The sequence below is a fragment of the Pan paniscus genome, chromosome 16 (genome assembly GCF_029289425.2).
Source record: "Pan paniscus chromosome 16, NHGRI_mPanPan1-v2.0_pri, whole genome shotgun sequence".
In the NCBI taxonomy this organism is placed as follows: Eukaryota; Metazoa; Chordata; class Mammalia; order Primates; family Hominidae; genus Pan; species Pan paniscus.
The window spans coordinates 32,125,389-32,139,029 of NC_073265.2; the positions used below are offsets into that span (position 1 = coordinate 32,125,389).

General features: G+C 42.3%; 1 protein-coding gene across 7 annotated transcripts in view; it reads right to left on the bottom strand.

Annotated features, from left to right (window-relative positions):
* The window catches only part of TTBK2 (tau tubulin kinase 2), a 179,204-nt gene that overhangs the window by 136,421 nt on the left and 29,142 nt on the right, over positions 1 to 13,641 (bottom strand). For 6 of the 7 annotated variants that reach the window (XM_034938605.3, XM_063596588.1, XM_063596586.1 and 3 more), the window contains exon 2: positions 539 to 674. In XM_034938605.3, coding sequence (XP_034794496.3) covers positions 539 to 674 — 136 coding nt within the window. Of the gene's footprint in view, positions 1 to 538; positions 675 to 13,641 lie in introns of those variants that run through there. The other variant, XM_034938601.3, reaches the window with a different exon arrangement.

The following is a 13,641-nucleotide window of genomic DNA, read 5'->3' on the forward strand; positions in this document are numbered from 1 at the left end:
AATTTTCCTTAATAAAAAAAAAAAAAAGAGAGCAGCTCATTGTACTTCCTTTTTTTTTCCGGGGTTCACGCCATTCTCCTGCCTCAACCTCCCAAGTAGCTGGGACTACAGGCGCCCGCACCACGCCCAGCTAATTTTTTTGCTTTTTTTTTTTTAGTAGAGATGGGGTTTCATCCTGTTAGCCAGGATGGTCTTGATCTCCTGACCTCGTGATCCGCCCGCCTCGGCCTCCCAAAGTGCTGGGATTATAGGCGAGAGCCACTGCGCCCGGCCAGCTCATTGTACTTTCAAACACTGTATTTTTTTCATCTGTTCAAAAATTTAGTACTATACGAAGCAAGAGTAAGAATTAGGGTATAAACAGAGCTTAATCATAGAAAAATAACTGTAAATAACTGCTTTAGGCATATAAGTAATGTATGTAATATTTCCTAATGAAATGCTATTTTTATCAGGATACCAAAAATTACCCCCCGATATGTATACACACACACACACACACACACACACTCTCTCTCTCTCTGAGATGTACACTCACCACTTTCCATCTTTCTTTCACTAGGATTCCAACACTCAGGATATCCGGCTGCTCTCCTCCCCCGCTCATTGCAATACACTGATATGGTAGAACAGCTACACAGGCATCCAGTTCCCAAGGGTGGTTTCCATTTAACCTAAAACAACAACAACAAAAAATAGTAGCAGTATTTAGGGTTAACTAATCAACACAATAACATTCCAGCATCAGGAAGCACTACTAATACTATACACTAATTAGGCTATTTTGTTGGGAAGAAGGGGAAAAAGACCCAGAAATGTTTGATGCGTATTTTTAAAACCACGCATCTTTCTATTACAGATGCCCAGTGAAATAGCTAGGCATTACAAAGACACCATTAAAACACAGATATTATTTATAATAACTGAGATTGTTAGATTATAGGGCAAGCATGATGTCAATGGCACTTGAACTAGGTAGACAACTATTCTGAGAACAATATACTGCTGAAAAGACATAGTACTTAATTTACAACTGCTTATAGTTTGTAACTTAGAGCTTAATATCATTAGAGCTAATAATATTTTAATGTTACAAAATGCACAGGAAATAAATACTAACAAATAAAAGGGTTGTTGACCAAACCTCATTCAAGGACATTGTAAGAAAAAGAGGATACTAATAAGATGAACAGCATACCTGTAGAAAATGAAGATATAGCAGAAAAATATGGCCTAAAGGAGATGAAAACTGTAACCAGTCCAGGAATGAGAAAGATACTGATACAGAGTGACTTTCCAGATACATTGTTTAGTGAAAAAGGCAAGACAGTAAAGGGTTTATAGTGTGCTGTACTTTGTAGAAAAAGCAGATAAATGTTGAGTATATTTAAGTATCTGCTTTTGTTTTTTAAAAAGAAAGAAAGAAGAAATAAGCCAAAACTTAATGAAAATGATGGATTCTTTATAGCAGGAGTCAGCGAACTTTTTCAATACAGGTCTAGAGAGTAAATATTTCAGTCTCTAGGCCACATACTGTATTCTCTGTCATAGCTACTCAATTCTGCCACTGCAGCACAAAAGCCATACACAATTATGTAAACGAATGAGTATGGCTGTGCTCCAACAAAATCTTATTTACAAAAAAAAAAAAAAAAAGTGGGCCAAATTTGGCCTGCAGACTGTTTACCAACCTTTACTCAATAGCAAAAAAAACAAGCCAGGAGTGGTAGCTCACACCTGTAATCCCAGCATCTTGGGAGGCTAAGGCAAGAGGGTTGCTTGAGCCCGGGAGTTTGAGACCAGCCTAGCCAACATAGGGAGATCCCGTCTCTACAACAAATTTAAAAATTAGGCAGATGTGGTTGCATGTACTCGTAATCCCAGCTACTCAGGAGTCTGAGCGGGGAGGATCACATGAGCCTGGAAGGTTGAGGTTGCAGTGAGCTGTGAAGGTGCCACTGCATTCCAGCCTGGGTGACAGAAGAAGATACTGTCTCAAAAAAAAAAAAGAAAAGAAAAGAAAAGAAAAAAAGGATGGAAGGGATAAGAAAGAAAGCCAGACTTCTGTGAATGCATCTCGTGATATAGTTTTGATTTTTGAACCATGTAAATGTTTTACATATGATTAAAAAAAAGTTCTAAACTCCAAATTCCAGAAAGGACCGTAACAACAAGTAATCATCAGAACTGGTGTTAAACCCATCCTAAGCCCATCAAAGGAAGCTTTGAATGAATGATATCACTTCAGCAAGTCACCAGTCAGCAACAGCCACAATTCATAACCACATTTACATAATAAAAGGTCAATCAATTCCTAAATACTCCTACTTCACCAATCCCTGAACTCCATAATTCCTCAAATCCTATTTAAGACCAGCAGTTTCTTTTCTTTTCTTTTTTCTTTTGAAACAAAGTCTTGCTCTGTCACCCAGGTTGGAGTGCAGTGGTGCAATCATAGCTCATTATATCCTTGAACTCCTGGGCTCAAGCAATCTTCCCATCTCAGCCTCCCAAGGAGCTGGGACTACAGGCACGCACTACCATACCTGGATAACATTGTTTGTTTGTTTATTTTTAATAGACAGGGTCTCACTATGTTGCCCAGGCTGGTCTCAGATTCATGGCCTTGAGTGATCCTCCCACCTCAGCCTCCCAAAACGGTGGGATCATAAGCATGAACCACTGCACCTGGTCGGGCAGTTTGTTTCATTCACAGAAATTATGTCCTACAATTATGGCTCTCCCTTGTATATCGCACAATAAATTTAGCATTTTGTTCAGAAAATGAATGATGGAATGTTCAAGAGACAAAAATTTTTAAAAAACACTAAAAATAAAGGACAATCTCTAAAAATTCAAAACAAACTGAAACCAGTAATCTACTGCAATCTGTTCCCCAAAAACCTATGGAACTAAAAAAATTAAAAAAAAAACAAAACCATAGCATCCATTGCATACTGAGTTTGTGCCATAGTCACACAGAAAACAATTACTTCAGCTGGGCATGGTGGCTCATACCTGTAATCCCAGCACTTTGGGAGGCCAAGACAGGCAGATCTCTTGAGGTCAGGAGTTCGAGACCAGCCTGGGCATTATGGCAAGACCCTGTCTCTACTAAAAATACAAAAATTAGGCAAGGCGTGGTGGCAGGTGCCTATAGTCCTAGCTACACAGGAGGCTGAGGCAGGAGAATGGCGTGAACCCGGGAGGCGGAGCTTGCAGTGAGCCAAGATTGTGCCACTGCACTCCAGCCTGGATGACGGAGTGAGCCTCCGTCTCAAAAAAAAAAAAATCAACATTTTCCACAGAATTTAAATAAGACTCAAATTTCAAAAAAAAAAAAAAAAAAAACTTTTAATGTTGAGCATACAATCCAAAATTACCAAGCACACAAAGAACCAAGAATATCTCAATTTACATACGAAAGCACAATCAATAGATGCAAATGCCAAGATGACACAGATTTAGGACTTATCAGGAAAAATATTCCAAAAAATAAAGGTGAACACCCTAGAAATGAATAGAAAGATATAAAGTCTCAGTAAAGAAATGAGACATAAAGAAAGAAATTAAAATTTTAGGCCAGGCGCGGTGGCTCATGCCTGTAATCATAGCACTTTGGGAGGCTGAGGCAGGCAGATCACAAGGTCAGGAGTTCGAGACCAGCCTGGCCAACATGGTGAAACCCCATCTCTACTAAAAATACAAAAATTAGCGGGCGTGGTAGTAGGTGCCTGTAATCCCAGCTACTCGGGAAGCTGAGGCAGGAGAATCGCTTGAACCCAGGAGGTGGAGGTTGCAATGAGCCAAGATCACACCATTGCACTCCAGCCTAGGCAACAGAACGAGACTCTGTCTCAAAAATAAAAATAAAAAATTTAGAAGTGAAAAATACAGTAAATGAAATTTTAAAATTTCACTGGATGGGGTCAATAGAAAAATGGCAGTGTCAGAGTAAAGAGTCAGTAAACTGGAAGATAAATCTATAGCAATTACGCAATGTGAAGATAAAAGATTTTTATAAATGAATATAGACCCCAGGGACTAGTGGGACAATACCAAAAATTCTAATATTTGTGCCATTAGAGTCGAAAAAGAAGAGGTAACAGTTTAGGACAGAAAAAAGTAAAAAATAGCTAAAACTTCACAAATTTTGTGAAGGAAAAAAACAACAGATTGAGGAAGCTGACTGAATACAATAAGCACAACACACACACACACAAAAACAACTCTTAAACATATCATAACCAAACTGCTGAAAATTAAACAGAAAAAAATATATACTTAAAAATAACTAGAAAACAGCCAGGCACGGCGGCTCACACCTATAATCCCAGCACTTCGTAAGGCCGAGGCAGGCAGATCACCTGAGGTCAGGAGTTTGAGACCAGCCTGGCTAGCATGGTGAAACCTCATCTCTACTTAAAATACAAAAAATATATATATATATTAGTCAGGTGTGGTGGTGCATGTCTGTAATCCCAGATACTCAGGAGTCTGAGGCAGAAGAATCACTTGGACCCAGGAGTTGGAGGTTGCAGTGAGCCAAGATGGCGCCATTGCACTCCAGCCTGCACAACACAGTGAGACTTCATCTCAAAATAATAATAACAATAATAATGATAACTAGATAAAAATAATATATTACTTATAGGGTAACAATGATTTGACTGACTGCGGATTTCTCATCAGAAATCATAAAGGCCAGCAAGAAATAGAAACACATATTTAAAGTACTAAAAGTAAAGAACTGTCAACCCACAATTCTATATCCAGAGAAAATATCCTTCAGAGATAAGGACATTCTCAGATAAAGGAAAATTAAGACTATGTGTTGTCAGCAGACCTGCTCTTAAAGAATTGTCAAGGAAAGTTCTTCTGAGAAAAGGGTAATTATAATACAGAAAAATCTGGAATAACAGCAGTGGAGGAAGAGCAATAGAAATCCAGGGAAGTATAAGAGCCTGATTTTCTCCTCTTGAGTTCTCAAAAATATGCTTGCAAGTTAAAGGCAAAAATTAAAAACTGGCTGAAGGGATTTCCAATGTAAACAGATATAACACTACTCCAAAAAAAAGGTAGAGGGCTGGGCGCGGTGGCTCACACCTGTAATCCCAACACTTTGGGAGGCTGAGGCAGGTGGATCACCTGAGGTCAGGAGTTCGAGACCAGCCTGACCAACATGGAGAAACCCCGTCTCTTCTAAAAATACAAAATTAGCCAGGTGTGGTGACACATGCCTGTAATCCCAGCTACTCGGGAGGCTGAGGCAGGAGAATTGAACCCAGAAGGTGGAGGTTGCGGTGAGCCGAAATCGTGCCATTGCACTACAGCCTGGGCGACAAGAGCGAAACTCCATCTCAAAAAAAAAAAAAAAGTAGAATGGTAAAGGGACTCATGTAAAGGGACTCAAGATTGCGGTTAGGTTTCTGCGTTATTTTAGGTAATGTAATATTCATATTATGTAATATTTATATAACATATTTAATATTTAATGTAATAACTCTAAGTAGATGGTAAAAAGTAGATATATCGTAAGCCCTATAGCAACCACTTTAAAAACTACACAAAGAGATATCAGGAAAAGCAAAAAAAGTAAAAATAAAGTGGAATACCAAAACATGTTAAGATAATCCAAAAGTAGGCAGAAAGAAACAGAAGAACAAAAATAAAAGGACAAACATAAAACAAATAATAGAATGGTTGACCTGAATCCAAACTTACCTGTAATTACCTTAAGTATAAATGGCATAAACACACCACTGAAAAGACAGAGATTAGCAGGATAAATATGATTCTATAAGAAACTCACTTCAAAAATAATATGTAGGTTAAAGTGAATATACTTAAATACCACTGAAAATAATAACAATAATAATACTATTATTATGTAGGTTAAAAGAAAGGGGAAAAAAGTATACCATGCAAATATTAACAAAAGAAAAGCTGGAGTATCTATTATAATATCTGACAGTGTTGACTTTAGGGCAAAGAAAATCACTGGAGATAAAAAGAGATACAGAACCATGGAAGAGCCAATTTACAAAGAAATTATAAACATGTATGCACCTTAAAAAGACCATCAAAACACATGAAATAAAAATTAATGAACTGAAAGGAGAAACAGACAAATCCGTGGTTATAACTGGAGTAGACAAATCCATAGCTATAACTGAAGACTTCACTCTTTTCCCAAATAAATAACTAGACAGAAAATTGTCAAGAATACAGAAGCTAAAACAGTACCATTAGGATATAATTGTAAAATATATTTGGTTGTGATATTGTGGCTTATATTAATAACAAGAAATATAAATATTTGGTCTTTGTCCCTGGTTCTTGTTCAGTGCTCATAAAGCCCTTGTAATTTCTGAAGTGACTGGGGTGATAGGAGCATCTTTTGGTATAATATTTGGTTTTTATACTCGGTTCCTGAAACAGCTCCAGATAGATAAAAGATGACAGGAGTGAATTTTGTTATTCATAACAAGCCCCTTTCAACCACATCTGGGATTTTGTTAATGAGGTGACTTTAGGAAACCTTTAAAGATAGACGGCTGGTTGCCAGGGGAACCAACCCTGTGATTAGAGGGCTGGAACTTTCGGCCCCACTCACAAGCTCTGGGGAGGAGACAGATGCTGAAGGTTGAGTAGATTTCCAATGGCTAATGGTTTAATCAATCAGGCCTTAATGAAGTCTCCATTAAAAACACAAAAGGACAAGTTTTGGAAACTAATAAGTGTCAGGCCTCTGAGCCCAAGCTAAGCCATCATATCCCCTGTGACCTGCACATATACATCCAGATGGCCTGAAGCAACTGAAGATCCACAAAAGAAGTGAAAATAGCCTTAGCTGATGACATTCCACCATTGTGATTTGTTTCTCCCCCACCCTTAATAAGGTTCTTTGTAATCTCCCCCACCCTTAAGAACATTCTTTGTAATTCTTCCCACCCTTGAGAATGTACTTTGTGAGATCTATCCCCTGCCCACAAAACATTGCTCCTAACTCCACCACCTATCCCAAAACCTATAAGAACTAATGATAATCCCACCACCCTTGCTGACTCTCTTTTCGGACTCAGCCCACCTGCACCTAGGTGAAATAAACAGCCTTGTTGCTCACACAAAGGCTGTTTGGTGGTCTCTTCACACGGACACGTGAGACATTTGGTGCCGAAGACCTGGGTCAGCAGGACTCCTTCGGGAGACCAGTCCCCTGTCCTCACCCTCACTCCGTGAAGAGATCTACCTATGATCTCAGGTCCTCAGACCAACCAGCCCAAGGAACATCTCACCAATTTTAAATCGGGTAAGCAGCCTCTTTTTACTCTCCAACCTCTCTCACTACCCCTCAACCTCTTTCTCCTTTCAATCTTGGCGTCACCCTTCAATCTCTCCTTCTCTTAATTTCAATTCCTTTCATTTCTGGTAGAGACAAAGGAGACACATTTTATCCGTGGACCCAAAACTCCGGCACCAGTCACGGACTCAGGAAGGCAGCCTTCCCTTGGTGTTTAATCATTGCAGGGACACCTGCCTGATTATTCACCCACGTTTCAGAGGTGTCTGACCATGCAGGGCCACCTGCCTTGGTCCTTCACCCTTAGCAGCAAGCACCGCCTTTCTGGGGGGCAAGTACCCCCCAACCCCTTCTTTTGGTGTCTCTACCCCTTCTCCACTTTCCTGGGGGGCAAGCACTCCCCACCCCTTCTCTCCATGTCTCTACCCTTCTCTTTAAACTTGCCTCCTTCACTATGGGCAACCTTCCACCCTCCATTCCTCCTTCTTCTCCCTTAGCCTGTGTTCTCAAGAACTTAAAACCTCTTCAACTCTCACCTGACCTAAAATCTAAGCGTTTTATTTCCTTCTGCAATACCGCTTGGCCCCAATACAAACTCGACAGTAGTTCCAAGTGGCCAGAGAATGGCACTTTTGCTTTGTCTATCCTGCAAGATCTAGATAATGTTTGTCAAAAAATGGGCAAATGGTCTGAGGTGCCTGACGTCCAGGCAATCTTTTACACATTGGTCCCTCCCTAGTATTTGTTCCCAATGAGACTCATTCCAAATCTTTCTTCTTTCTGTCCTATCTGTTCCTTCAGTCTCCACCCCAAGCTCTGAGTCCTCTGAATCCTTCTTTTCTACAGACTCATCTGACCTCTCCCCTTCTCCCCAGGCTGCTCCTCGCCAGGCCAAGCCAGGTCCCAATTCTTCAGCTTCTGCTCCCCCACCCTATAACCCTTCTATCACCTCCCCTCCCCACACCCAGTCTGGCTTACGGTTTTGTTCTGCGACTCGCCCTCTCCCACCTGCCCAACAATTTCCTCTTAAAGAGGTGGCTGGAGCTAAAGGCATACTCAAGGTTAATGCTCCTTTTTTCTTTATCTGACCTCTCCCAAATCAGTTAGCATTTAGGCTCTTTTTCATCAAATACAAAAACCCAGGCCAGTTCATGGCCCGTTTGGCAGCAACTCTTAGACGCTTTACCGCCCTAGACCCAGGCAGGCCAGAGGCTGCCTTATTCTTAATATGCATTTTATTACCCAATCCGCTCCCGACATTAGAAAAACTCCAAAAATTAGATTCCGGCCCTCAAACCCCACAACAGGACCTAATTAACCTCACCTTCAAGGTGTACAGTAATAGAGAAGAGTTGCAACTACATGACTCTGCTGTGAGAGAAAACCCCAGCCATATCTCCAGCACACAAAAACTTCAAAACGCCTAAGCCACAGCGGTCAGGCGTTCCTTCAGGACTTCCTCCCCCAGGATCTTGCTTCAAGTGCCGGAAATCTGGCCACTAGGCCAAGGAATGCCCACAGCCTGGGATTCCTCTTAAGTCGTGTCCCATCTGTGAGGGACGCCACTGGAAATTGGACTGTCCAACTGGCCCAAGGCTCTGACTTACTCCTTCCCAGATCTTCTTGGCTTAGCAGCTGAAGACACACTGCCCAATCTCCTTGGAAGCCTCAGATGCTTTGGGTAACTCTTACAATGGAGGGTAAGTCCGTCCCCTTCTTAATCAATACGGATGCTACCCACTCCACATTACCTTCTTTTCAAGGGCCTGTTTCCCTTGCCTTCATAAGTGTTGTGGGTATTGACAGCCAGGCTTCTAAACCTCTTTATACTCCCCAACACTGGTGCCAACTTGGAAAACATTCTTTAATGCACTCCTTTTTGGTTATCCCCACCTGCCCAGCTCCCTTATTAGGTCGAGACATTTTAACTAAATTATCTGCTTCCCTGACTATTCCCGGGCTATAGCCACACCTCATTGCTGCCTTTTTCCCCAGTTCAAAGCCTCCTTCACATCCTCTCCTTGTATCTCCCCACCTTAATCCACAAGTATAGGATACCTCTACTCCCTCCTTGGCAATAAATGATGCACCCCTTACCATCCCATTAAAACCTAATCACCCTTACCCCGCTCAACGCCAATATCCCATCCCACAGCACACTTTAAAAGGATTAAAGCCTGTTATCACTTGCCTGTTACAGCATGGCCTTTTAAAGCCTATAAACTCTCCTTATAATTCCCCCATTTTACCTGTCCAAAAACTGGACCAGTCTTACAGGTTAGTCCAGGATCTGCGCCTTATCAACCAAATTGTTTTGCCTATCCACCCCGCGGTGCCAAACCCATACACTCTCCTATCCTAAATACCTCCCTCCACAACCCATTATTCTGTTCTAGATCTCAAACATGCTTTTTTTTTTTTTTTTACTATTCCTTTGCACCCTTCATCACAGTCTCTCTTCACTTTCACTTAGACTGACCCTGACACCCATCAGGCTCAGCAAATTATCTGGGCTGTACTGCTGCAAAGCTTCACAGACAGCCCCCATTACTTCAGTCAAGCCCAAATTTCTTCCTCATCTGTTACCTACCTCGGCATAATTCTCATGAAAACACACGTGCTCTCCCTGCTGATCGTGTCCAGCTAATCTCCCAAACCCCAATCCCTTCTATGAAATAACAACTCCTTTCCTTCCTAGGCATGGTTAGTGCGGTCAGAATTCTTACACAAGAGCCGGGACTGCACCCTGTCGCCTTTCTGTCCAAACAACTTGACCTTACTGTTTTAGCCTACCCCTCATCTCTGCGTGCAGTGGCCACCACTGCTTTAATACTTTTAGAGGCCCTCAAAATCACAAACTATGCTCAGCTCACTCTCTACAGTTCTCATAACTTCCAAAATCTATTTTCTTCCTCCCACCTGACACATATACTTTCTGCTCCCCAGCTCCTTCAGCTATACTCACACTTCGTCGAGTCTCCCACAATTACCATTATTCCTGGCCCGGACTTCAATCCATCCTCCCACATTATTCCTGATACCACACCTGACCCCCGTGACTGTATCTCTCTGATACACCTGACATTCACTCCATTTCCCCATATTTCCTTCTTTCCTGTTCCTCACCCAGAACACACTTGGTTTATCGATGGCAGTTACACCAGGCCTAATCGCCACTCACAAGCAAAGGCAGGCTATGCTATAGTAGCTTCCACATCTATCATTGAGGCTACTGCTCTGCCCCCTCCACTACCTCTCAGCAAGCCGAACTCGTTGCCTTAACTCGGGCCCTCACTCTTGCAAAGGGACTATGCATCAATATTTATACTGACCCCATATCCTGCACCACCATGCTTTTATGGGCTGAAAGGTTTCCTCACTACACAAGGGTCCTCCATCATTGATGTCTCTTTAATAGAAACTCTTCTCAAGGCCTCTTTACTTCCAAAGGAAGCTGGAGTCATTCACTGCAACGGCCATCAAAAGGCATCAGATCCCATCGCTCAGGGCAACACTTATGCTGATAAGGTAGCTAAAGAAGCAGCTAGCGTTCCAACTTCTGTCCCTCATGGCCAGTTTTTCTCCTTCTCATTGGTCACTCCTATTTACTCTCCTACTGAAGTTTCCACCTATCAATCTCTTCTCACACAAGACAAATGGTCCTTGGACCAAGGACAATATCTCTTTCCAGCCTCACAGGCCCATTCTATTCTGTCTTCATTTCATAATCTCTTCCATGTAGGTTATAAGCCACTAGCCCACCTCTTAGAACCTCTCATTTCCTTTCCATCATGGAAATCTATCCTCAAGGAAATCACTTCTCAGTGTTCCATCTGCTATTCTACCACTCCTCAGGGATTATTCAGGCCCCCTCCCTTCCCTACACATCAAGCTCAGGGATTTGCCCCTGCCCAGGACTGGCAAATTGACCTTACTCACATGTCTTGAGTCAGGAAACTAAAATACCTCTTGGTCTGGGTAGACACTTTAACTGGATGGATAGAGGCCTTTCCCACAGGATCTGAGAAGGCCACCGCGGTCATTTCTTCCCTTCTGTTAGACATAATTCCTCAGTTTGGCCTTCCCACCTCTATACAGTCCAATAACAAACCGGCCTTTATTAGTCAAATCACCCAAGCAGTTTCTCAGGCTCTTGGTATTCAGTGGAATCTTCATACCCCTTACCGTCCTCAATCTTCAGGAAAGGTAAAACGGACTAATGGTCTTTTCCCAAAAACTCTCCAACCAAGCAAGTAATTACGCTAAACCCCCTTGGGCAATCTCTAATTGGATGTCTTGGGTCCTCCCAATTCTTAGTCCTTTAATATCTATGTTTCTCCTTCTTTTATTCGGACCTTGTATCTTCCGTTTAGTTTCTCAATTGATACAAAACCGCATCCAGGCCATCACCAATCATTCTATACGACAAATGCTCCTTCTAACAACCCCACAATATCACTCCTTACCCCAATATCTTCCTTCAACTTAATCTCTCCCACTCTAGGTTCCCACGCCACCCCAATCCCACTTAAAGCAGCCCTGAGAAACATTGCCCATTATCTCTCCATACCACCCCCAAAATTTTTCGCCACTCCAACACTTCACTATTTTGTTGTATTTTTCTTATTAATATAAGAAGACAGGAATGTCAGGCCTCTGAGCCTCTATGCCACCATATCTCCTGTGACCTGCACGTATATATCCAGATGGCCTGAAGCAACTGAAGATCCACAAAAGAAGTGAAAATTGCCTTAGATGATGACATTCCACCATTGTGATTTGTTTCTCCCCCACCCTTAAGAAGGTTCTTTGTAATTCTCCCCACCCTTGAGAATGTACTTTGTGAGATCCACCCCCTGCCTGCAAAACATTGCTCCTAACTCCACCGCCTATCCCAAAACCTGTAAGAACTAATGATAATCCCACAACCCTTGCTGACTCTCTTTTCGGACTCAGCCTACCTGCACCCAGGTGAAATAAACAGCCTTGTTGCTCACACAAACCTGTTTGGTGGCCTCTTCACACGGACATGAGACAATAAGCATATCCATATGTTGTGAGGGTAGTGTATCCTAACTTCATGAGGAAAGAAACTCCTGCTCTGAGGATCCTTCCAGACTTTGCCCTATGTATCTCTTCACCTGTATCCTCATTTATATCCTTATTAGATAATAAACCAGTAAGCATAAATGAAGTGTTTTCCTGAGTTCTGAGAGCCATTCTAGCAAATTGCACTTCTCTGTCATTTGCCAGAAGTATTCAGTATAGTAGTAAGAACAGTTTATTTTTTCCTATCTTACAGTTTGGTGTCAGAGAATTGGTATTCATTTCCAAATTCCTGGCAGTGCTTGGAATTTCCTAAGTGATATGAATGCCTTTGTTATGCTAATGAAGTGACTCCAAGCTTCAGGATGGGGGCTGTCACCTGAAAGCATATGACTACATGACTAGAACCTTCATCTCCACCTCCCAACTTCCAGGAAAAGAGTTACTAGTGATTGAGTTCAATCACATGGCCAATGATTTAATCAACCATGCCTACGTAATAAGCTCTTTTTGTTTGTTTGTTTTTTGAGATGGAGTCTCACTCTTTTTGCCCAGGATGGAGTGCACTGGCGCAATCTTGGCTCACTGCAACCTCTGCCTCCCGGGTTCAAGCGATTCTCCTGCCTCAGCCTTGTGAGTAGCTGGGATTACAGGTGTGTGCCACCACGCCCGGCTAATTTTTTTGTATTTTTGGTAGAGACGGGGGTTTTACCATGTTTGGCCAGGCTGGTCTTGAACTCCTGACCTCAGGTGATCCACCCACCTCGGCCTCCCAAAGTGCTGGGATTACAGGCGTGAGCCACCATGCCCGACTTTTTTTTTTTTTTTTTTTTTTTTTAAGAGATGGGGTCTCACTGTCGCCCCGGCTGGAGTGCAGTGGTGCAAACATAGCTCATTGCAGCCTCAAACTCCTGGGCTCAAGCAGTACTCCCATCTCAGTTTCCCAAGTAGCTAGACTACATGCATGTGCCACCACACCCAGCTCATTTTACTTTTTGTAGAGACAGGGTCTGGGTATGTTGCCCAAGCTGGTCTTGAACTCCTAGACTCAAGCGATCCTCCCACCTCAGTCTCCTAAAGTGCTGGGATTACAGGCATGAGCCACTGTGCCCAGCCCTGTATATTAAAAACTCTGTAAATCTTAAATTCAGCTGGATAAAAAAGAAAAAAAAAAACAAAAAAAAACTCTGAACTACAAGGCTCAGGGAGCTTCCTGGTTGGCGAACATACTGATGTACCAAGAGGGTGGTGCACCCTGGCTCCACAAGTAGAGAAGCTCCCGTGCTTGGGAG